The 26,722-nt window shown below is 41.0% G+C and overlaps 1 protein-coding gene across 3 annotated transcripts in view; it reads right to left on the reverse strand.

Annotated features, from left to right (window-relative positions):
- TDRD3 (tudor domain containing 3) overlaps positions 1 to 26,394 on the reverse strand; it is a 66,592-nt gene extending 40,198 nt beyond the window's left edge. Inside the window, exons 1-6 of one of the 3 annotated variants that reach the window (XM_032226375.1) lie at positions 26,158 to 26,394; positions 15,516 to 15,600; positions 11,443 to 11,508; positions 7,050 to 7,210; positions 2,348 to 2,489; positions 187 to 258 (exon numbers count right to left, since the gene is read on the reverse strand). In XM_032226375.1, the coding sequence (XP_032082266.1) occupies positions 187 to 258; positions 2,348 to 2,489; positions 7,050 to 7,210; positions 11,443 to 11,508; positions 15,516 to 15,600; positions 26,158 to 26,201 (570 nt within the window). In that variant the 5' untranslated portion in view covers positions 26,202 to 26,394. Of the gene's footprint in view, positions 1 to 186; positions 259 to 2,347; positions 2,490 to 7,049; positions 7,211 to 11,442; positions 11,509 to 15,515; positions 15,601 to 15,987; positions 16,071 to 26,157 lie in introns of those variants that run through there. The other 2 variants (XM_032226377.1, XM_032226376.1) reach the window with 2 other exon arrangements.
- Between the last annotated feature and the right edge of the window lie 328 nt (positions 26,395 to 26,722).

Genomic DNA, 26,722 nt, shown 5'->3' on the forward strand with positions numbered 1-26,722 from the left:
TGCTCCCCCCACCCCCAAAAAAATAATAATATTCCAATGATTTAACACTGCAGATTTAAAAAAAACAAACTGTTGAAATGATAGAGAAGTCATTTTTCACAAAAGACAATTGCGAAGAGATATTTCAAACACAAGACAACAGTGTGAAGAAGGCAAAGATGTCCAAGGCCTGAAAGCATATAATACCTGTCCAAAAGGGAGAAAGGGGGGAGGTCCTCCTTCTGTTCCTATGTTGCTTCTGTTGTGCTTTGATAAACTCTGAAAAATTAAGCAGTTTTCGTTAACAGAGAGTAGTGTGTAAATTACTGACATCATTTAATGCTGTTGCCCTAAAGGCTCTTGCTGCTTGAATGCTATAAATGTTCGGAAGATTCTACCCAGAATCTGTTCATTAAAAAGAGGGGAAAGCTCAAAATCACTGAAAACACACACAAGTGTACAGATACACACACACATACACAGACACCTAAGGAAAAAAAATGGCTGTTCACAATGACGTTTAATGGCATGGCTGACTGCCCTAATCTCTAAGAAAATAAGTAAAATAGATGATAGATAGATGATAGATAGATAGATGATAGATAGATAGATAGATAGATAGATAGATAGATAGATAGATAGATAGATAGATAGATAGATGATAGATAATTGGTTGGATGGATGGATGGATTGATGGATGGGTAGATAAGTGATAGAGAGATGGATGTATGGGCAGACAGATGGAATAATAGATTGAATGATAGATAGATAGAATGATGATAGAGAATAGCATTCATCTGGTAATGTAGCTGCATATTTTTTCCCCCTTGGAAAATCCTTAGGAAGTAGGATTTATACAAATTAAAGGATCCGGCTGCAAAGTCCTCTAAAATACCATCAGGCATGTCCAAGAAATAATTCAGAGGAAACAAGCAACTGTTGCTTAGAAAAAGAAGAATGATATGAACGTTACTCCATTTTCTCTGCATTTTTATCTGATGCTTCTGAATATCAATAAAATTGACCTGATCCTAAATTATCCAGATTGAAATACTGCCTTTTTCGTGGGAATGTTTTCAGGGGAAGATCGATCAATTAATCAAGCAATCAATCAGAACAAACTGGGATGGGGCCTCAGAGGTCTTCTAGTCCAACCCCCCTGCTCAAGCAGGAAACCCTATACAATTTGAGACAAGTGGTATTCAGTCTCTTCTTAAAAACCTCTAGTTTTTAAGACAAGCCATTCTTCTGCTTAACATACTTTTCGGACTATAAGATGCACCATACTAGAAGACACAACTAAATTTACAGGAGGAAAACAAGAAAAAAATCGCTTTTGGCTTCCACGCGTCCGATTTTTGCCCTCCCAGGCCCCCAGAAGCGCTCTATAGTGCTCCGTATGGACCATTTTTGCCAAAAGCGGGTCCCAAGCCCTCCACGTATCACATTTTTCAACTCCCGGGCCCCAAGAAGCACTCTGCAGAGCTCCACACAGCCTGTTTTTGCCCAAAATGCATTTTTGGCCTGCAGAGTGCTTCTAGGGGCTGGGGAGGGCGAAAACGTGTCTCGCAGAGGGCTTGGGAGCCCAAAAATGAGCCTGTTTTTGGCAAAAAAAACGGGCTGTGAAAAGCACTGCAGAGCGCTTATGGGGGCCGGGGAAGGCAAAAATGTGATTTGTGGAGGGTTTGGGAGGCCAAAAACGCCCGTATTCGGTCGATAAGACGCACCTAAATTTTCATCCACTTTTAAGGGGGGGGAGGTGCATCTTATACTCCAAAAATACGGTAATTGTTATCACTGTTAGGACGCTTCTCCTTAATTTCAGATTGCTTCATCTTCTTGATACGTTTCCCTCCATGGCTTCTTGTCTTGCCTTCAGGTGCTTTGGAAAATAAGTTGATCCCCCTCTTCTTTGGGGCAGCCCCTCAAATACTAGAATGCTGCTATTGTGTCACCCCTAGTTCTTCTTTTCCCTGGAAAAGAATATATGTACATAGCAATAGCAGTAGACTTATATACCGCTTCATAGGCCTTTCAGGCCTCTCTAAGCGGTTTACAGAGAGTCAGCATATTGCCCCCAACAATCTGGGTCCTCATTTTACCCACCTCGGAAGGATGGAAGGCTGAGTCAACCCTGAGCCGGTGAGATTTGAACCGCTGACCTGCTGATCTAGCAGTAGCCTGCAGTGCTGCATTTAACCACTGCGCCACCTTGGCTCTTAACGTATCTAGATCTAATCTAGATAAAATATTGGCGTTGCTGCAGTAAAACGAAGCGAAAATACATCATCCTTAAATGTGTCCAACACGCCAGCTGGAGTTTTAACATTTTTGGCTTAAGGTGGGGAAATGCACCATGTTACCTCACCCTTTGCAACTCCCATTTTTCTATCAGGTGCTCCACTTCCCCTCCAAGAACCACCGTGTTGCTGTCATCCAGAAGGAGAAAGCCATTTTTCACTTCCACGATTCCCAGCAGCTTAATTTTTGTTCCGGGAGGGGTGTTCAGACTACGTGAAAAAAAAAGAAAGAAAGAATAAGAATACAAGTGTTAGGACGAGATGGCATTATTCAAGTTACAGTGCTCTATGCGGGGTGCTTAGATCTGGCCCGTGGGGCCGCCTTGAAAACAGCGAAGGACCAGCCCGTGGTGCCTCTGCCAGCGAAAATGGAGCGCGGGAGGGCCGCGTGCTCCATTTCTGGCTGGGACGGCCTCCTGCAACCCTTTGCCAGTGAAAACAGAGCGCGGGAGCCGTTTTCACTGGCAGAGCGCTCGGGCCACAGGCACAGAGGTGGGTTCCTACCGGTTAGACTGAACTGGTAGTAACTTGGCAGCCTGGGTCGCTGGAACCAGCGGAGACCCATGCCTGCCATGCCCCCGAACCGGTTGTCCTACACGGCCGCCATCTTGTTTTTTGGTTCTGCGCATGCGCGGAACAATTTTCAGTGGGGAAAAAAATTGATTTTACAATTTGTGACATCAAGCTGGCCATGTCCACCCAAAGTCAACCACAACCCTGGTGTAGCCCTCAATGAAATCGAGTTTGACACTCCTGCTCTAATTCAACTCAAGTGCGACAATCCAAATTATTTTATGCATGTTCTCTGTTAGTTCGAAGCCTGGTTGTGACCAGCATAATGAAAACCGTACTGCCTTGTTTTAATGAGTCGATAAAAATAACACCCTCTCTGCAAGTAAATAAGACGTCTGCATTTTACAAGATAGCTGAAAGCCATGGAAAAGATGTGGGCCATCATTATCACTTCGTCCTGGAAGTGTCAGAATCCATCTCTGTTCTCCTTCTGACAGCGGCCTTTGAAAGCATGGCTTGCTGAACAATTCCCAACGCGCATATCCATTGTTTATTGTCAAAGCAGGGAAACCAAAAAAACACGATTTCAAGCTACAAAGAACATCCATCATTTTCGGCCGCCAAGTCCATCCATCAAACGGACAGAATATTGAGGAAATCAGATCTCAATAACTTCCATGATCTAGTTGAGGTGATGGGAACCCGTGACCCGTCAAAACCGCGGTAGACAAAAGTGCGCTCGACGAAAGCGCGTACCTGACGTCATCAGCAGCGCGATGAAAAAAATTAAAAATAAATTAAATTGAAATTAAAATAAAATTAAAGCAAGCCGATTCACATAAAGGTAAGGGTTAGGTTTAGGTTTAGGGTTAGGTTAAGGGTTAGGGTTAGGTTTAGGGTTAGGGTTACGTTAAGCGTTAGGGTTAGGGTTAGCGTTAGGTTAAGGGTTAGCGTTAGGTTTAGCGTTAGGTTTAGGGTTAGGTTAAGGGTTAGGTTTAGGGTTAGGTTTGGGGGGGTTAGGGTAAGGTTTTCGCTTTAATTTTAAATTTACCGCTCACAGCGCGATGTTTTCGTCGCGCTGTGATGACGTCACGTACGCGCTTTCGTTGAGCGCGCTTTCGTCGAGCGCGCTTTTGTGGTGGAACCATGGGAACCTTTAGACATTGTGGGTGCTTCATCCCTGGAGGTTTTTAAGAAGAGACAGTCACTTGTCTGAAATGGTGTATGGCAATGGCGGCAAACATTTTCGGCATGAAGTGCCAAAACCGGAACATGCACACACGCATGTTGGAGCGGCGGAAACCCGAAAACCAGCTGTGGAAACCAAAAGAACAGCTGGTGATGGCACGCACGCCTACAGAGAGGGCTCTGTGTGCTACCTCTGGCCCACATGCCCTGGGTTCGCCATGACGGGTATAGGGTCTCCCGCTTCAGAGTTGGTCTAGAAGACCTCAAAAGTCCCTTCCAGCTCTGGTTGACAGATAGTCTGAAACTGGTGCAGTCCAAATAAAAGCACATCGCTTTTTAAAAAAAATAAATAAAACTTAATATCTAAAAGGTTAAAAACTCCACTTAATCTCAAAAGTAGAATCTGGCTCTTTCCCCTTGTCCAAATCTAAATTCAAACTACTCAGAAATTTTTGGACGTAATTTTATCAGAGAGATTGTCAGCCTCTGCTTCGCTTACTTGCTATCGGCTGCCATAGAAACGGGGAGGGTGGGGGCATGGTATTTGGGATGGGAATAAATGGTAGAGGAGGTGATATGGGAAAGGGAGCATTCTTCTCACCATCTTCCGTGCATGCTGGTGGCCGGTGTTTGGATCTGGTCAAGGCCAACCGTCCTGCATACCAACATGATGATGCCTTTTGGACATGCACCCCACATGACACCTAAGGGAGGTGCAGATTGGACACTGGGGTGGGGTTACTGGAGGGAAGGGGCTGGGTTATCATTTGATATGTACTTGTTCGCGCCTTTCTGGCTCAGATCTTGCTTTACTTTCGTTGCTATCTTTTCATAACCAGTAAAAGTATTTTAAGTCCATAAACAATGGAGTTGGGAGTTTTCTTTCTTGTTTATTGATGGAGGCACGCCTGACAGAGATGCTTGTAGCACGAGCTTTTTTCCTGCTATTATTAGTGATGCTGGGTCAATTCGGTTCCACCACAAATGCACAAACAACAAAAGCGCGCCTGACTAAACCGCAGTGACAAAACTGCGCCGACAAAACCGTGCCGACGAATGAGCGCTGAAGCGCGCCAACAACAGCACGCTGACAGAAGCGCGCTCTAAACCTAACCCTAAACCTAACCCTAAACCTTACCTTAAATCGCGCTTCTGTCGGTGCGCTGTTGTCGGCGCGCTTTTGACATCACGGTTTTAGCGCCGCGGTTTTGTCGGCGCGCTTTTGTCGTTCACGCATTTGTCGGGTCACAGGTCAATTCATGTCCTTGGAATTATTATGCATGTATTATGTATTCCACAATGAAAAAATAAATAAATGCACTGACTTCTTTTTTAAAGGGAATAGGAATGTTTCAGTTTTTATTTTAAACCCAAGAGTTGGGAAGCTCCGCGAGCCATTTTCACTATTCATCTATGCGTGTAATACGTTAATAGTGTTTTCACAGCGTCAGTAAAAAGAAATTGGAAAGTGTGCAAACTCCCCCTTGAGATAATGTGAGCTGTAATTTCATCGATAGTAAAACTACCGAACTACCAACTTGCCTCCAGCATCAACTGTCACTACTTTTGCCTAAAAATAGCATATGAATAATGGTGGGGAAAATCCTTTGTTCAAAAGCAGACAAATTTAATATTACTGTTTCCCCAAAAATAAGTCCTCCCCCCAAAATAAGCCCTCGGTAATAATAAGCCCTCGGTCAAAACACGGTAGTAATGTTATTTCCCTTGGACACACTTCATTGCGAAAATTAATAGCACATCAGTAATGAACTTCAGACAAATGGGTCAGTGAAATCTCACCTATAAATGTTGTTTTCTCTCTGTGGCCCAAATTCCAGCCTACTACTAGCAATAGCAATAGCAGTTAGACTTATATACCGCTTCATAGGGCTTTCAGCCCTCTCTAAGCAATTTACAGAGTCAGCATATCGCCCCCACAGTCTGGGTCCTCATTTCACCCACCTTGGAAGGATGGAAGGCTGAGTCAACCTTGAGCCGGTGAGATTTGAACCGCCGAACTGCAGCTAGCAGTCAGCTGAAGTGGCCTGCAGTACTGCACCCTAACCACTGCGCCAACTCGGCTCCTTGCTGAGGGCTACTGCTGAGACAGCAATAGCACTTAAGACTTATATACTGCTTCACAGAACTTCACAGCCCTCTCTAAGTGGTTTACAGAGTCAGCCTGTTGCCCCCAGCAATCTGGTTCTTCGTTTTACCCACCTCGGAAGGATGGAAGGCCGAGTCAACCTTGATCCTGGTGGGATTTGAACTGCCAAATTGCAGGCAGCTGGCAGTCAGCAGAGATAGCCTGCAGGACTGCACTCTAACCACTGCCCCACCATGGCTCAATGGGTACCATAAGTGCACACCGAGCTACCCAAGAAACCTGAAGGAGAAACTTTAATTATTATAATGTTGCACCTAATTCAACTTTCATAACTAATCAGGCTTGGCCGCAGTGGCACAGTGGTTAGAGTGCAGTATGCAGGCTACTTCTGCTGGCTGCCAGCAGTTTGGCAGCTCAAGTCCCACCGGCTCAAAGTTGACTCAGCCTTCCGAGGTTGGTAAAATGAGGGCCCAGATTTTTGGGGGCAACAGGCTGACTCTGTAAACCACTTAGCGAGGGCTGTGAAGTTCTGTGAAGCAGTATATAAGTCTTATTCCTAATGCTACTGGCAATATACACCACCCAAAAACAGGAATAGCAATTAGACATATACTGCTTCATAGTGCTTTTCAGCGATTTACAGAGTCAGCCTCTTGCCCCCAACAATCTGAGTCTTCATTTTACCGACCTCGGAAGGATGGAAAGTGAATCTTGAGCCACCCAGAAGCGAACTCGTGAAGTGAGGAGTTAGTCTGCGGCACTGCATTCTAAGCACTGCGCCATCTTATAAAATGTTTCATCTTAACTTGGAACCCAGCACTCTGTTTCCTTTTTTTTTTTTAAGAAAAGAAAAATCTTGTCGACAAATAATTGCTTCTTAGAGAAAACTGTTCAGCACTGGAAAGACGTGATGTGTTAAAAGCTGCAAGAGTCATCAGAAAGCACAAACAAGCTTTGTTTACCTTATTTTTGACATGTAAGTATATTCTATCGCCGTGCAGCTGGTGTGCCCGTCGGTCATCTGCAAACGCAGCATTCTGGGAGCTACCGAAGATTCTTCATTGTCCTTCGGTGCAGTTACATTGCGGATTTTTTGAATCTGCAGGACACAGGGGCCTTCTAGCTGTGATGACAAGGGGGGGGGGGGAAACAACTGTATGAAAAAAAGTTGGACTGACACCCCAAAAAGGCATGAGGAAAACGCTTTTGTTTAACTCGTTCCCAAGTTTTAGTTTCTTGCTGAAATGGGACTGCCGCAGCTCATAAGGGCACAATTGTCGAGCGCAGGAAAATCAGGTCCAGTTCCGACAGCTCAAAAGAACATAAAGGTTTATTGCTTGTGTTCTCTAAAAGAACCTGAACTACTAACAGTCAAAGCAAATGGGTGGTAGAGAAGAGTCAATGGAATTCAAGGTGGGCTGGACTTAGATCTCTTGTGAATACGCAGAGATTCGAGGCTCATGACGGGCTTAACCCTTCCCTCTGGCTCAGCCTGGGCATCCCCTACAATAGGTCTGTCTACTGTAATTAAAAAATTAGGATTTTCATACTATTTCAATGTCCCAAAGTTTTTTTTCCCAAGAGGCAACTGGAATTTCTGGTACCAGAATGGTACCAGAAATAGGTTTCTGCTGGTTTGGCCCGAATCGGGCGAACCAGTAATGACGGCGGCGGGAGGCTCCACCCACCTGACCGGAAGCTTCTGTGCATGCGCAGAGCATTGTATGTGCGCAAACGAACCAGTAGTTTAAAAAAATGGAAACCCGCCACTGAATAGTATCATACCAGAAAGTCCAGTTGCCACTTAGAAAAAGTACTTTTGGGAGAACCATGACCTGGATAACTGAGAATCTTCATAGACATACTATTTCAAGTAATGTATTTAAGCTATTTTAATTTCAATAGTCAATATTTCAATAGCAGTAGACTTATATACCGCTTCATAGGCCTTTCAGGCCTCTCTAAGCGGTTTACAGAGAGTCAGCATATTGCCCCCAACAATCTGGGTCCTCATTTTACCCACCTCGGAAGGATGGAAGGCTGAGTCAACCCTGAGCCGGTGAGATTTGAACCGCTGACCTGCTGATCTAGCAGTAGCCTGCAGTGCTGCATTTAACCACTGCGCCACCTTGGCTCCTATTTTATGAGGTCTCCTACTTAAATCTTAAAGCAATATAACTTATTAGAGATGAAAAGTAACCCATCATTTATAACTGAGTATTGAGAGCTTGTATCCAGCTATATTCTTGGGTCTACTAATTGGAATGTTTAACACATCCCCACTGGTGGATCATGCTAGCCGGAGGTTATCTGCTTCTGCTTTGTGCCTCTATATTTGCCACAACCCAAGAAAAGGATTATATCGTGTTTTCCCAAAAATAAGACAGGGTCTTACTTTCTTTTGACCCTTGAAATAAGCGCTTGGCATTATTTTCGGGGAGGTCTTATTATTTTTGAGGTGCAGGAGGCGGCGAGCGTTGTCACCTCATGGCTGCTGCTGTGTTGCAATATTTGGGGGGAGGGCTTATTTTAGCGCATGTGCTCAAAAGACCAATTGGGTTATTATCCTGGGAGCTCTTATTTGGGGGGAAAACAGGGTAATCTAGGAGACGTCGAAATATCCCTATGAAAACAACTGCCAAATTGTGTACTGTATTATCACTTCAGGAAAGTTTTCCGTGCTGAGTTTAGTCACTTTAATACACACCAAGGAAGATAAAAGCGTGACTGAATTTCTCTCTTGATGCTTAAGTGAGAGGTTTAAAAATATGTCCAATTATTTGTGAACTCATGGCGATTCTGGTTGTGCCTTGAAATGCCAGCGTCCTCCTGTACGGTACAATTAAAGAGACTTTGAAAACGAGGTGGCGCAGTGGTTAGGGTGCAGTACTGCAGGCCACTTTAGCTGACTGTGATCTGCAGTTCAGCGGTTCAAATCTCACCGGCTCAAGGTCGACTCAGCCTTCCATCCTTCCGAGGTGGGGTGAAATGAGGACCCGGACTGTGGGGGCAAGTTGCTGGCTCAATTTGCTAAAAAATTTGTAAACTGCTTAGAGAGGGCTGAAAGCCCTATGAAGCGGTATATAAGTCTAATAAATAAATAAATAAATGAAGGGGATTTCTACAGCAGTCTGAAGAACATGCTCAGCAACCACAAATTTGTTACAGATAGTGCTCTACTTACAACATTATGTTTAGTGACCATTTGAAGTTACAACAGCTCTGAAAAATGGACTTATGACCATTTTTCACACTTACAACCAGTGGTGGGTTCCGCCCAGTACGGTATGGCCATACCGGTAGTAGGCGGGAACAGCTGACAGTGTACTGGTACGGTGGCTTGTTTGGCCCGCCCGCCTGCGTTCTATACCTGTTTTTAAAGCAACCGGCCAATTGCGCACACACGCACAGTGTCTGGCGCCTGCGTGAGCCCTAACAAGCAGCTGGATGTCACAAGGGCGGTGGATTGCGCATGCGTGTGCAGCACGTGCGCACGAACAGGACCCGCGGCCCCGTGAGCAGTGTACCGGTAGCGACGGTAAGAGCAACCCACCACTGCTTACAACCACTGCAGCATCCATAAGGACACGAGATCAAAATTCAGGTGCTTCATATTTATGACGGTGGTCATGTGTTCCTCTTTTGCAATCGTCTGATAAGCAAAGTCAATAGGGAAGCCTGATTCACTTAAGGACCATGTTCTTAACTTAACAACTGCAGGGATTCACTTACCAATGGTGACAAGAAAAGTCGCAAAATGGAGCAAGGCTCACTTAAAAATGTCTTACTTAACAACAGAAATTTAAGACTCAATTGTGGCTGTAAGTCTACAACCACCTGTACACCCATACAAATACCTGCATATTAAGACATGTTTAAAGAAACTTTTTTTAATGTTAGATAGGCTGGACTCTTAATATTTCTGAAAATATTATATCCTCGGGGAAGAGAGAATTATCTTAATACTTTAAGCTAAAAAATCTCAGAACCCACCTTCAGTATAATGTAAGCAACAATAACAGGCAAAAAATACCCCACCAGGTACCCACATTTCAAGCATATAAGATTTTTCCAAGATGTTTGCAGAAAACATCCAACTTCCTAACTTAGAATGTCCAAAGTAATCCAGCCCTATTTAATCAGGAGGGGAAAAATAGTGTTTTCCTTGTTTCAGCTTTAAATTGGTATAACCTATTCAAAAACGGTGTTGAAAAATCAACCAGGACAGTGTTGGGGGAAAAAAAATCAACCTTCCTTTTATACGCCCGATAATCATGACTGACCAGTCTGAACTATATTTTAACTCTACAATAAAAAAGAAAAAAACTGTCACTCAACACATTTAACATTATTTTCTTCAAGTTTAATCAAATACAGCCATCTTGTGGCTGAATCATGCTTTTACAGTCCACGGAGAATATTCTACATTCACTCTTTTACTACTTTTCTTCTTTGGAGAAAAACAGCAACGCTTTGTAATAAAACACACACACACACATACAAAACAAAACAAAAACACTCCAGAGATACATCGCTGAAGGGCAGGCTGAGCAAAGCAGGTTTTTCAAACTTTTGCAAAAGCTTATTAAAGACAGAACAAAGATTTTTTATTATTATTATATACTTAATTCATTAAACATGAAACTCAACCAACCGAAATTATTATTATTATTATTATTATTATTATTATTATTATTATTATTATTATTATTTTGAATTTTGATTTTTAAGTCCTGGTATTTTGTGATTTTTTCATATCCCTTCTCATCGACCCTGATATCACCTGGTATTGCGATGTCTAGATGTCAGCCTCTGCTTTGCTGTTGCTTCGGCTGCCATGAAACGGGGAGGGAGGGCATGGTATTTGGGAGGGGTTACTAATTGTGCTGGAGGAAGGTTCTGGAGCTCAACTGCCTGTCGGACTACGCATGTGTAGGAGGTTCCCGCCAGGACTAAGGGCACCGACATTCCATCTTCGTGATGCCTTTTGAAGTTATCTCACACCTGACACTTGGGAGAATTATGATTGGACTGTAACTGTGATGCCAAGGGGAGGGGTATGGGTTATTCTATATATCAATCGCTTTCACGCCTAAATAATCAGACTTCGCTTCGCTATGCCTTTAATCATTTATAATTAGTAAAAGTACACTTGATTTCTACTCATGGAGTCTCGTGGTCTTCTTTCCTAATTATCTAATGGAGAGGTTCTGACACTATGATTGTAACCTCAACCAGTGTGATGTCTGGTGTATTATGTGCCAGTATTTTGTTCGTTTGTATGCGAAAATCCCATAAGACCTTGACCATCTGATTATTATTATTATCATCATCATCAACATCATCATCATTTACCTTTTCTACTTTTCCGCCATTGATGTCGCTTGGGAGGAACTTCTTGCCAATGGCTCTCAAGTCTGTCTAAAGTTGAAAGAAAGAAACATTAAAGGTTAATGTTCCTTTTCAAAGGCAGAGACAGGAGGAAAAAAGGGATCAAAATTTGCAATAAAGATGATTTGACCACAGGCCACGGCAATCAATGTAGGTTTAGTATTTTTTTCCCCACAACTTATAAACTGCTTCATCACTAGATGCTTTTAAGAAGAAATGGGACAGTCACTTGTCTGAAATGGTCTAGGGTCTCCTGCTTGAGCAGAGGATTGGACTAGAAGACCTCCAATGTTCCTTCCAGGATCTATTCTGACAGTTATAATCGCAACTGAACCGCACAATTACAGCTATCAATCACTGTACTGAACCTCTAGTTTGGTACGGGGCTTTTTGTAGGGAGCTAGAAGGAAAAGCTGATTCTTGCAAAATACACCAAAATTCGTGGCCACGTGGCTGCAGGGTGCTGTGAGTGGCCGCACATGTGGGACTGGCTGCCGAACATCCATAATGCTCCCATGTCACCAGGCTGAGGCAGATGTTGGAACATCAAAACCAGCTTCTAAGTCTCTTTTTTGGCATCTGCCATAACTTCAGACAGTCACTGAACAACCAGTCGTAAGTTGAAGACTTATCTGTACATAAGGTTGGGGACTAGGAGATCCATGGGCATGGAAGCCAGCTTAGGGGACCTGGGGCCAATCATTGCCTCTCAGCCCATATCAGAACCTGCAATAAGCTGGTTGATAAACCAAGATCTTTGTAACCTCATGAATCAGGAAGATTAACAGAGTTGGAAGGGATCTTGTAGGTCATCTAGTCAACACCCCCACCTCACCCAAGCAGGAGACCCTACACCATTTCTGACAGATGGCAGTCCAGTCTCTTCTTGAAAGCTTCCAGTGATGAAGCTCCCACAACTTCCGAAGGCAACTTCTATTCCATGGATTGATTGCTCTTACTATCAGAAAATTTCTCCTTATTTCCAGGTTAAACCTCTCCTTGTTCAATTTCCATCCATGATTCCTTGTCTGGCCTTCAGGTGTTTTGGAAAACAGGTTGACCCTCTCCTCTCTGTGGCAGCCCCTCAAATATTGGAAGACTGCTATCATGTGTTCCCTGGTCCTTCTCTTCACTAGACTAGCCATGCCCAGTTCCTGCAACCGTTCATCGTATGTTTTAGTCTCTAGTCCCCTAATCCTATTGGTTGCTCTTCTCTACACTTTTTCTAGAGTCTCAACATCTTTTTAAGCATCGTCTAATTTCAGCATTAGAAAGAAGCAAACCGACTGCAAAGAAAAGTTTCCTGCGACAAACTGGGAGAACATTTTAGGAAGAACAAGGGAAGATGGTCAACGAGAAATGAGGAGGAAACCTATTGGACAGAACTCCTCACACAATTCTGAACTGAAGAATAATAATATTAAAGGACTTGAAAGGATCTTAGGATACCGCTCTTCTCCTCTTTTAATTTTCCACATAGTGACAAGTAAGTTAATAAATATCTATCTCCTTCATTTCGCCTGTCAAAACAAGACAGTAAACAATGTTGAAGGTTTTAAGGATCTCTGGATGAAAATATGCTTTGAATAATGGATATTTCCTCCGCGCCCTTCAAAAATAGGCAAAGAAGTATTGAAGGAACTCGCATTATAATAGTAAAAAAAAAACCATGAAAATAAATCTTCGGCTAAACTTAACAGATCAAATTTGAATCTGTAAACCAGGAAGGTCTTGGTTTATTGCCTTATTTCTAAAGACATATAAATCAATGCATCACCAGAAATAGGTTCAGTTCATCCCATTAGCTGCGAATTTCTTATTGCAAAGCAGTGCTCAATTAAAAACACATTTTTCACGAGATGCATGGTTTTTAAGAGTTTAGGAAATCTTACTAGATGAAAACATTGACAATGAAGAGTTTTGAAAAACTCAATAATGAAGAAGAAGAAAATGGATTCAAACTTGGTCAATGTTTAATGAATTATTATTTTTTCCCTAACAGATCACTTTCAACCATGTAAGCATCACGCTGGACAGAAAATTGCAAGTGTTTTGAGCATACAGATCATTTTTAAAAATTTAAACTTTTTTTTGGGGGGGGTTACAGTACTTTTATTCTGTAGTTTTTAGTGTTAAACCTTTTTTTAAAAGAAAAACATTCAGAAATCACTAGGTAACACAATACTTGGGTTGTGCAACGGCTAGTAACATGAAAGTAGAAAATATAAACAGTAGGTGCGGTTCTTTTATCCTGAAAACTTCAGTTTTTACTTACATACACAATTAATTTGGGCCTGTCAAATTTTTCAACTTTCAATTTCCAAACAGTAAGGGGTGGTCAAAAGTTGTGACATGTCTTGGGGATTGTAAAGATATTTTGGTTTACTTTAATAATAATTTAGATGTGCTCAGTAAGTAACTACATAAATATCCTAACTTTTTAACATTTTGTTTGTTTCAACCTATCATCGGTTATTTTACTGTGTGTTCTATCAGTTTTCATATCATTGTATGTTTTACCACTTGCCATTTGGAAATCTATCTTGTGACTTTTTTTCAAATAGGAACTTATACTTTCTCCTCTTGCAAAATTCTACTTTAGACTCGGCTTTTATTTTTTTTAAAAAACAATAAGCTTCTTTCTTTGCCTTCATTGTCTATTTCCCTCCACTTCTGACACTATCAAAGAATAGTGTTTCACATTCTGAACTTATCATCCTTGTAATTCCTATATTCTTCATAAGCAATCAAACCACTCGTGCTTTTAAATTGATATTCATTCGTCTGCCACTTCAGTATAAGAATGGATTTAATTATAATTAAATCACCACTTTATTACGTCTCAATAAAATCCACTGCAGATCTTTTATTCTGCTCTATTACATACGTCTGTTTCTCTTCACAGAATTTACCAAAAAAAAAGTTTCTACTTTTCTCTTTTCCCTGTCATTTGCTTTTTTTAAAAAAAATCATTTACTCCTCTTACGGACAACATTCAAATCTTCCAGATATCAAGAATGTCACCAGATGGCCCCAAAGATATTGTCTCCTGTGATCCGTCATGGTTTTGGAAAAATCAAAGCTTCCATAAAATGTTTTAATAAGTAGAGAAAGTGAGGACTGTGTATGTTATCCTTAGCTGCCCTCATTCTACAGGTACCCTCCTTAATAATAAAGACGGTAGCAGTTTTGACATGAACAATTTAAACCAATATGACACAAGTAAAACTAAAGTGTAACCAGCTTTATCCTAATATTATTGACATTCTAGGCAAATTGTAATATGTAATCTAGAAATCACCTTGCAATCTAACTGACTATTATTTGTATCCTACTAAACACAGGAAGAAAAATAAAGTACACTGACATATACTTAGAGCTTTGTCCTTTAGCAAGATGAAGCAAAATTTTAATATACACTTCTAAAGAAATTCTAAACAGAAATCAGATTTGGGCTGTCCGTCCTTCCTTCCTTCCTTCTTCTGTATAGCTCCCTTCCTTCCTTCCTTCCTTCCCTCCTTCCTTCCTTCCTTCCTTCCTTCCTTCTTCTGTATAGCTCCCTTCCTATTCATTCTTCCTCCCTCCTTTCCTTCCCGTTTTCCTCTCCCTTATTGTTCCCTTTCTATTCTTCCTATTCTCCCTCCCTCCCTTTCTTCCTAGAGGTTTTTAAGAGACTGGACAGTCACTTGTCTGAAATGGTATAGGATCTTCTGCTTGAGCAGGAGGTTAGACTAAAAGACTTCCAATGTCTCTTCCAGCTCTATTCTGATTGATTGATTGCCTGCCTCCCTCTCTAAAAATATTTCTTCACTTAATATAGCTTTATATTTACTTACAAACAATACATTGCTAACCAGGTGTAAATTTGAACAATACAAAACAGAAGGCTAAACAATATTTGCCAAAGGAAAAATAAAATAACCATCGTAGGACATTTTCATTTTTAGAGCGAGTTAGTGTTTTTAAAAATCTAACCAACCAATGACCACAGGACCCGACTTAAGTATACATTTTAAAATTTTGCAAATTGTACCTACATTAAGTGCAATCAGGATAATATCATTGATGTTGACTTTTTCAGATGAGTTTGTGCAAGCCTCAATCCCTTCATCTGACAGGTACCTATTTAAAGGGGGGAGAGAAAAACACAGAACTTCAGTTAAGTTTATTAGAAATTCAGACTAATAACAATCCAGTAATTGCAAAATGCTGTTTTAATCAGAGCTGTACATTAGATAATAATCATTCAATAGACAACGGAGAGCAGGAATTGTCTGATGCAGCCCAATTTTCCATTTATAAAGTTCTTAGCACTTCCCAAAGAGCCTCGTTTTAACACACCTCTCCATTCCCTAAGATACCAGTATCTTATGAATAATAAGACTCCCAATTTTTTAAAAAGAACTAATGTATACATAGTTTTTTTATAACTTTAGTCATTATTAGCTTTTGAAATTATGGATTTGGGTTCTTCTTTTAACAACTAAAGAAAACAGTTTTCTTTCGTACAGTTTCAAAAGTGGCTTTCCACTTCCTGCTTGTCTTCCAACTGATCCAGGGATAATAATGTTGGATGCTGAGATCCCAAGGTTTTAAACTGCATCAATTTGTTCCATTCCCCTCAGACTACGCCTTAAAACTAGTTATTGATAATTAACCACAGAAAGGAGAAAACGGGTGAATGAGTTACAGATCTAGACCAAAGTTAACATTAGACTTCTCATCCCAGCCATGGAAAATGTCAATCATTAATAGGAAGGCAGAAAATGAATTTACTTCAAAGCCTGAATGAAAATGTAAGAGATTTACTAATCTGAGAGAGAGTAACTAGCACAAAGACACCTAGTTGGTTTTCATGCTTGAGGTGGGACTAGAATTCACAGTCTCCTAGGCCCAAAATCACACAGCTGGCTTCCCTGCCTAAGGTAGGACTAGAACTCACCATCCCCTGGTGACTGACCCAAAGTCAGCCAGAGAGCTTTCATGCCAAGATAAGACTAGAACTCATAATCTCCTGGTATCTAAAATAGCAGCTTAATAACCGCACCAAACTGGCTCTTGTAAGATCCAGGAATAAATGCTTCATTTTTACTACTGGCTGATTTAAATTTACTGATTTAAATTTAGAGCAGGTAACAGAAGAGATACGGCTTTAAATCAGAAACGGGCTGAAGTATATGTAGTCGGCAATTCATCAACACTGTTAGCGGTAAAGCCAGTGCTGTTAGATTTATACAATTGTTAAGGGCCAACAATGCTGAGCTATTGTAACACACAAGTGGCACTTCATAAATATGTTTTGTATAGCATACAGCTATTTTAGCAAGAGCTGAAAAACAGTAATAGCTCCAACAGGAATAATGACATTTGCCAATTTGTTCAAACCCAGATGAGGACAAGCAGTAGTGGGAAAATATAAGAAGCTTCAAATTAAGTTTCCAGACATATAAATAGCATTTTGCATGACCTATAATTAAGCTTGTAACAGTTTAAAACCTAAGAGTTAAAAAAAAAAAAAGCAACAGCATGCAGAAAAACTGAGTGTAAATATGAAAACGTATTTTATCCAAGTGCTCGTAATTGGAAACTAGAAATTATTAGCCTTCATCACAAAGAAAAGATTACACAGGAAAAGAGTATGGTACAAGTTACCAAAACAGTTTGATTGGTTACTTCTACCCACTTCTAAGGAATATAAGCTTAGAGTGCTCTAAGGATAGGAGAAATTAAGATGAACTCAGCTCTTTTCCTTATTAAGAATAAGGTAAGAAGGTTGAAAGAGGAAGAAATCCATAAAATTAAAAAGGACAATGGGGAAAAAACAAAAACAAAGATCAGAATAAGAGAGTTGGAAGAGACCTTGCAGGTTTTCCAGCCCAACCTACTCAAGGTAAGAAATACTATATCATTTTAGGTAAATGCTTAGGCTGTTAGTTTGAGCTCCAAGCTTGGCAATTTGGTTGCAAACATTTCGTCACCATTCGAGGAGACCTTGTCAGTGCGTTTTGAGTTGTTTGTCTATCAGTCTTTAGTTATCTTTTTATGAGATGCAGATTAGTCTGAATGTTGTTTGTTGACTCAAATATCTTAAGACTCAGAAATATTCAAACAACATTCAGACTAAATTGCATCCCATAAAAAGGTATATAAAGACCTGTGTTTTGACAGATGAGCACAACTCAAAACGCACTGATAATGTCTCCTCAAACGGTGATGAAATGTTTGTAACCAAATTGTCAATCTTGGCGCTCAAACCAACAGCCTAACTACCAACCCGGGCTACTAATATTCAAACACATTTCAGATAAATGGTTGTCCAATCCCTTCTTTAAAACCTCCAGTGTTGAAGCACCCATAACTTCTGGAGGCAAGTCATTAATTGTTCTAATTGTCAGGGAATTTCTGCTTCTTTCTAGGGTTGGTTTTCTCTCCTTGATTAGTTCCCATCTATTGTTTCTTGTCCTGCCTTCAGGTGCTTTGGAAAATAGGTTGACCCCTTCTTCTTGGTGGTAACCACTCAGATATTGGAAGAATGATATCATTAGTCTTTCTCTCCATTATAAGAAAGCATTGGAATTCTTAGAACACAAGTAAAAGCAGTAAACAAATTCTGTTTGCTTTGGATAAATTGCATCTTATATGGAATAAGACAATTTCGAGGAACACAAAACCAATGTATTGCCAGACAGAAATACAGTTGTCCTCAAAGTAACAATTTCACCACTTCAAGGAGAGAGACAGAGAAATGTAATTACATTAGAGTTTACTGTTTTTACTTGGCATTCATTCGCTGTTATGATGGCATCTGGGGAGGACACTTAAAAGGAACAAAAATCATTTTCTACAGGAGAGCAATAGTTTTAATGGGCCCATAAAACAAGTGTTCAAGGTTTCAATAACTTAATGATTCTTCTATCAAGCTAGATTATAAATGCAAAGGAAAAAAAAAACGGCAGTCATAGAAAATACCAAATAGATCTCACCACCGATTTCCATTAATGTTATAAGTGCAGGTCAACAATATATTTAAATATGACCATTATTACAGATATAGAAATATGTCAATTTTTTTCAATGCGTGAAACTTTCACTGATTGGCTATTTGTGAGATGGTTTTTATCACATACTAATTTAGGTTAAAATAGCATTATGTAGTTTGTTGATCATGGTAGGATTCCAATCATGATCTTGGCATGTACGAATCAAGCTGAATATAAGCTTATTAATCAAGCTGAATAAAAGCTTATTTGTCTGGACGGAGCGTGTTATGAGAGAAAAACAGCAATTGTTGTGCTAACGGTTTTAGGACTTTAGCATGTAGGATCAACCCAGCCAAATAATAAAAATAGTAGAGAGAGATTTCTCTTCTAGACTAACAATTTTCTTTCTTAAATACAGTCTTCCCCGTTTTTTTTCTTTTTCATTTGGTTTTTTTTTCCTGATCCCAAAGCTTCTTCTACAACTTAATCATCTACAACTAAATCTTATTTTACTTTCTTATTTTCTTTATTTCCACCTCCACCCATTAACTTTATTTTTTCCTACCTAAGGTGTCATCAATTGAAACTTTTCCAGCCTTTTTTTCCTTTGGCAACCCAACACCTGGGACAATCTTAGGTAGATCTAATCAAATATAAGTGACACTGATCCTGCTTAGAGTCAATTATAAGTAAAGCAGCAAATAAGCCTGATAAATCAAGTATTGGGGTTTTTTGGGATTCTCTAAGCACCATTCAGAAACTCAACAACCTTATAGTTCTGTGATGGCAAACTTATGGCACGCGTGCCCAAAGTGGCATGTGAGAGCCATGTTGCCTAGCACACATGGCCTTGCTTTTTTGTCCTCTGGGTTTATGGCACGCATTCGCACATGACAATCAGCTGTTTTCATGCACACGACACTGCCAAAAACAGCCCAGCTGATTGTCGGGCAAGCATGCACCTACAGAACCCAGAAGTTCAGATTTCTGGAGACAATTGCTTCTCGCGCGTGGCAATGCTGAACACCGCCTCACGCAAGCCCGATGGTTGGGTGCGCATGCCTGCTAGAAGTTCAGCTTTTCTGGAGCGCGATCATTTCTCACATGCAGCAATACTGAAAACCGTCCTGCACATGAGCGCCAGCTAGCTGATAGCTGGGCGCGCATGCGTGCTAGAACCCAGAGGTTTTGCCTTTTCCGGAGAGCAGCCCTGACAAGCCTATCACTGCTACAGTTGAACAACATATATTCAGTAATATTGATATAAAGTGACCACTAAAGAAGAATGGCATCACATTCTAATATTCCCAATTTTCTCCAACTTCCTTGTAGCACTGATGATGTTCCCTAGTTTGGTAATGAAATGCCTGCAAGAAAATAACCAAGGCCAGAGAGAGAGAGAGAGTTAAGGATCCCACATTCCCGACTCTATTCTTGGTCCATGCAGGGATCAAAAAAAGAAACACCAAGGAGATGAGTAAGACATCTATTTCTTGTCCAGGGAGGCATTTATATATACTACTTAGCCAGACACTCTCTACACATAGTCCCCAATTTACAACTCATTGTAAGTAACCGTTCAAAAGCACGCCACTGGAAAAAAAGTTTTCTTCACGCTTCCGACCACTGCAGCCTCCCCTGGTCTCAGGATCAAACTTCAGACACTTGGCAACTGACTCATATTTATGACCGTGTCATGTGATCCCCTTTTGTGACATTCCGACAAGCAAAGTCCAAAGGGAAAGCCCTAACAACCGTGTTACTAATGTAACAACTGTGGAGGATTCAGTGAACAACTGCAGCAAGAATGGTCACAAAATGAAGAAAACGCCCTGAACAACTGCCTTGCTTATCAACAGAAGTTTTGGGTTCTGCCCCCCCCCCCCCCAAAAAAAAAGATTCAATAAATGAATACTTATTACAATCTGAATTTCTGGTCAAGCTTTTAAATTTTATAGACAACACAACCCTAGTCAAATGAGACAGACCCCTTAAAACCAACTCCACCTTCATTCTCACCAATAACTCCTGATCAAACGGATTACATTTTAATCCATTGCTAGGAAAGATGGTTGTGTCTAACATCTATCTTGGGCTCCAAGATCACCGCAGATGGGGACGGCAGCCAAGAAATTAAAAGACGCTTGCTCCTGCAGAGGAAAGCTATGGCAGATCTAGACAGCGTACTAAAAAGCAGAGACATCCCTCTGCCAACAAAAGTGCGTAAAGTCAAGGCTATGGTTTTCCCAGTTGCAATGGATGGCTGTGAAAGTTGGACCATAAGGAAGGCTGAGCGCCAAAGAATGGAGGCCTTTGAACTCTGGTGCTGGAGAAGACTCCTGAGAGTCCCTTGGACTGCAAAGCGATCCAACCGGTCAGTCCTAGAGGAGATCAACCCTGACTGCTCCTTAGAAGGCCAGATCCTGAAGAGGAAACTCAAGACTTTGGCCACCTAATGAGAAGGAAGGACTCACTGGAGAAGAGCCTCATGCTGGGAAAGACTGAGGGCAAAAGAAGAAGGGGACGACAGAGAAGGAGGTGGCTGGATGGAGTCACCGAAGCAGTAGACGTGAACTTAAATGGACTCCAGAGGATGGTAGAGAGCAGGAAGGCCTGGAGGAACGTTGTCCATGGGGTCGTGATGGTCGGACACCACCTCGCAACTAACAACAACAATGTCTATCAAGGTTCTCATGTATCCTGGTCATGGTTGTCCCAAATATGTTTTCATTTTAAAGGCCACTGGGCTTTTGTTATTATTTTTTTAAAGACGTTTTGCTTCTCAGTTTCCTCCGTACTAACTAATGGTGGGGAATGGAAGTGATTTATACCCTGCAATCAGCCAGCCCATAGTATTCAGAAACTACTATCTTAGTGGCTAATCTTCTTATTAACTCTATCCACCAAGCACATCTGGAGCCTTTCCTACAAGAAAGGATTGGAGTCAGTATGAAGTCCAGCAAGTTACAAAGAGTGAAATTACAGCAATTTCACACAGAAAAAGGTATTGGGAGGTATTTCAAAGAGTTGTTCCCTATCAAAGTAATCTACAATTTCGAGACCACATCAAAAACAAAGCTAATTAAAATATATCTAATCAGAATCCTCAACAGGTGAGCGTTAAGTCCAGCCATAAGTTGTCTCAGCAACATTATTGTGGCGTTGTGTGGATGCCATTTAAATCTACATTCACTTTAAGTTAATGCCATGGCTAATAGGATATAAATTGCAAGGATATAGAAATCACAAGAATTATAGTACAAGGATGTGCAGCTGAGAGTCGGAGCCGGTGGAATAAATATTTTTTTTAAAAAATTAAACAATCTTCTTTCTTAACCCAAGAAGAGCTGAAAACTAGTTTGTGTTTCAGTATTATAGCTATAGATTGTTTAAACAAAAATATGATTTGTTCTACTATTTCAGATTTTGGATAATATTTATGGATATTATCCATATGGATAATATTTGTGTATTTAATAACATTGTATGTAATAGTTTGACAGCTATTTATCTATAACAAAGAATGCCACATGAAATGAAGTTACATTGTTGGATTTAAAGGTTCTGCATAAAAATATAAGTAGTTATAAATGAAAGATACTAATATCTAGGGATTATCAAGTGAGATACTAATGCCACTCTATAAAGCCTTGGTAAGACCATACGTAGAGTACTGCATCCAGTTTTGGTCACCACACTACAAAAAAGATGTTGAGATTCTGGAAAAAGTGCAGAAGAACAATTGGGATGATGAGGGGACTGGAGACTAAAACATATGAAGAACGGTTGCAGGAACTGGGCATGGCTGGTCTAGTGAAGAGAAGGACCAGGGGAGACATGATAGCAGTCTTCCAATATTTGAGGGGCTGCCACAGAGAGGAAGGGGTCAAGCTATTTTCCATGGCACCAGAAAAGGAATAATGGATGGAAACTGAACAAGGAGAGATTCAACCTAGAAATAAGGGGAAATTTTCTGACAGGGAGGACCAACCAACCAATGGAACAGACGTTGCCCTCAGAAGCTGTAGGAGCTTCATCACTGGAGGCTTTCAAGAAGAGACTGGAGTGTCAGAAATGGTGTAGGGCCTCCTGTTTGGGGTGGGGGGTTGGACTAGATGACCTACAAGGTCCCTTCCAACTCTGTTAATCAGTAATCTAGTGTAATTTCACTAATGTTTTTGTTTCTGAGGGAGATGTTTAAACCAGAAATGCTAGGTTTTTTTCTGACATATTACCCATTTATAGCTACTTAGCCAAACTGAATATATTCACTGTGTGTATGAGTTGTTGTTTAGCCAAAGCATAGATTTATTGTGGTTATTGTCAAGCAACTGATGCACTGATTGTATGTGTGTGTCTATAAAGTAAAGGTAAATGTTTCCCTCGGACATATGTGCTAGTCGTTCCCAACCCAAGGGGGCGGTGCTCATCTCTGTTTCAAAGCTGAAGAGCCAGCGCTGTCCAAAGATGTCTCCATGGTCATGTGGCCGGCATGACTCAACATCAAAAGTGCATGGAATGCTGTTACCTTCCCACCAAAGGTGGTTCCTATTTTTCTACTTGCATTTTTACATGCTTTCGAACTGCTAGGTTGGCAGAAGCTGGGACAAGTAACGGGAGCTCACTCCGTTATGCGGCAGTAGGGATTCGAACCGCTGAACTGCTAACCTTCTGATCAACAAGCTCAGAGACACTGAGCCACCGTGTCCCTTGAGTATGTGTGTGTGTGTGTGTGTGTGTGTGTATGTCTGTGTGTGTATACATACATACATACACATATATACATACACACACATACAAACACACACATATATATACATACATACATACATATTCACACTCACACAAACACATATATATTAAAAATATGCCTGGCATCTCCCCCCGCCCCCCAACACTGTGGTCTCTCATCCCAGCCCCGGGATGATATACATACATACATACATACATACATACATACATACGCATTTTCAAAGACACCCAAGTCAATATATGTGTTTTCTCCATCATTGAAAGCCGTATCACTTTTCCTAGGAGGGCCGCTCCCTTCTTTGCCATCCCAGGAAGAGATGCATTTGGTTGAAAGCTTTCAGTTTGCGTAGCCGTTTAAATACATCCTGAAAGCTTTTCGCAATTTGGTGAGTCCCAGAGGTTGGATGCAGGCCTGGCGCATCAGGGCCTTCAGTTTGGCTCCATTATCGCAAATCCTCACCCGTAAATCAAAAGCCATTTGGGAAAAAGAGATTAATGTTCACAACGCTGTTAAAAATGCGTAGCACCAGGGGCTCTGAAATTGAAATCACAACACAAAAGGAAAGGGTGCAACACACATCAACATGCATTTTGGCTTTATTATTATATTATATAAAAATGCAACCCAACCTGAAAGGGTGCTACATGCATCAACCTGCATTTGGCTCAGTTATTGTGTTATAGAAAATGCAACACAAATGGAAAGGGTGCAACATGCATCAACATACGTTTGACTCTATCATTATATTATATAAAAATGCAACCCAACCTGAAAGGGTGCAACATGCATCAACGTGCATTTGGCTCCTATTAGATTATATTATAGAAAATGCAACACAACTGGAAAGAGCCCAACACACATTAACATGCATTTGGCTATATTATATTGCCTTAAAATGCAACACAAGTGGAAAGGGTGCGACCAACATTAACAACCATTTGGCTCTAGTATATTATATTTATTATATTATAGTATATGCAACACAATTTAAAAGAGTGCAACCCACACTAACATGCATTTGGCTCTAGTGTTATTGTATTGTATTATATTGTATGAATTATATTATATTTATATTACTATATGCAACACAACTGGAAATAGTGCAACACACATTAATGTGCACTTGACTCTAGTATATTATATAAAACACAACACACATTAACACGCATTTGGCTATATCATATTATTATATGTTATATTAAAATACAATACAACACAACTGGAAAGGATGCCACCCACATTAACAAGCATTTGGCTACATTATATTATATTTTATATTATATTAAATGCAAAGAGCGCAACCCTCATTAACAGGCATTTGGCTGTAGTATAGTTTATAAAACATAACACACATTAACACACATTTGGCTATATCATATTATTATATGTTATATTAAAATGCAACACAACTGGAAAGGGTGCCACCCACATTAACAAACATTTGGCTATATTATATTTTATATTATATTAGATACAACACAATTTGAAAGAGCGCAACCCCCATTAACATGCATTTGGCTCTAGTATATTTTATAAAACTCAACACACATTAACACACATTTGGCTATATTGTATTATTATATATTATATTAAAGTGCAACACAACTGGAAAGGGTGAGACCCACATTAACAAGCATTTGGCTATATTATATTTTATATTATATTAGATGCAACACAATTTGAAAGAGCGCAACCCCCATTAACATGCATTTGGCTCTAGTATATTTTATAAAACTAAAAAAACATTAACACACATTTGGCTATATTGTATTATTATATATTATATTAAAGTGCAACACAACTGGAAAGGGTGAGACCCACATTAACAAACATTTGGCTATATTATATTTTATATTATATTAGATGCAACACAATTTGAAAGAGCGCAACCCCCATTAACAGGCATTTGGCTCTAGTATATTTTATAAAACTAAAAAAACATTAACACACAGTTGGCTATATTGTATTATTATATATTATATTAAAGTGCAACACAACTGGAAAGGGTGAGACCCACATTAACAAACATTTGGCTATATTATATTTTATATTATATTAGATGCAACACAATTTGAAAGAGCGCAACCCCCATTAACATGCATTTGGCTCTAGTATATTTTATAAAACTAAAAAAACATTAACACACAGTTGGCTATATTGTATTATTATATATTATATTAAAATGCAACACAACTGGAAAGGGTGAGACCCACATTAACAAACATTTGGCTATATTATATTTTATATTATATTAGATGCAACACAATTTGAAAGAGCGCAACCCCCATTAACATGCATTTGGCTCTAGTATATTTTATAAAACTAAAAAAACATTAACACACAGTTGGCTATATTGTATTATTATATATTATATTAAAGTGCAACACAACTGGAAAGGGCGAGACCCACATTAACAAGCATTTGGCTATGTTATATTATATTTTAAATGCAACACAATTTGAAAGAGCTCAACCCACGTTAACACACATTTGGCTCTGTCATTATATTTTATTATCCTGTCCTGCCTTCTTCCTCCCTGGTATCTCCCCGTGGTCTCCCTTCCCCATCCCCAGGATGCAACCGATGGCCTCTTGTCGCCCATGTTCCACTGCAAGGCTTTCTGGGATGCAACTAATGGGAGAAATCAGAAACGGCCCAGAAGCACAACACACATTGTTTGGGAGGGTTTTGTGTGTATAAAAACACAACACACACGCACCCTCAGGGAGGGAGGCGGCCTTTCATCGCGGTCGCCCATCCAAGGACGGGCCAGAGCCGACCCTGCTTAACTTCGCTGACCTCCCGCTCGCCCCCCCCCCCTCACTCCCCAGCGAGCAGCGGCCCTCGCGACCACGGAACCAAGGCAGCGGCCGTCCGGAGAGCGAACCGTCCGTCCGACAGCCTCCCCAATCGGCCACGGAGACCTTTCGGCCTCGGGTAACTTACCAGCCGGACTCGGAAAGGGTCGCGGCCGCCGCCGCGTCAGCCATGGCGCTGCCGCCGCCGCCGCCTCCCGCTCCTCCCTCCCCTCCCCGCGCAGGAAAACCGAGGCACGGCGGCCGGAGAGGGTCAATCCGGAAAGCGTTTTCTCTCCTCGGCAAGTTACTTATTTTTTTAAAAAAAGAGTGTGGGGAGGGTGAGGGAGAGCCCCTGCCCCCCTCGGCCTCGCTCAGGCTGCCGGAAGTCCGACGCCAGCCTGTGCGCGCACGCGCGCCGCCTCCCTTTTTCCGACTTCCGCCCGGAGCCCAGAGAGTCTCCTTTATCTGGCGGCGCGGGCGGGCCTGGAGCGCGGGTGCCCCTGGCGGATCCAGGCGGAACGGCGCCTGTTCTTGCAGCATGGCCTGCGGAGAGAATCCTGAATCTTGCATTGAAGAGCATGCAAGAGAATCCTGCAAGCAGCGAATCCGTGGGAAAAGCAACCCGAACCATCAAAAAAAAAATGGCTGGTTATTTTTTTCTGCGCACCCAGAAAATAGTGGAAAAAGCAAGCAGAACTGGGTCCTGCTGGGTC

This window comes from Thamnophis elegans, chromosome 11 (assembly GCF_009769535.1).
Source record: "Thamnophis elegans isolate rThaEle1 chromosome 11, rThaEle1.pri, whole genome shotgun sequence".
Classification (NCBI taxonomy): domain Eukaryota; kingdom Metazoa; phylum Chordata; class Lepidosauria; order Squamata; family Colubridae; genus Thamnophis; species Thamnophis elegans.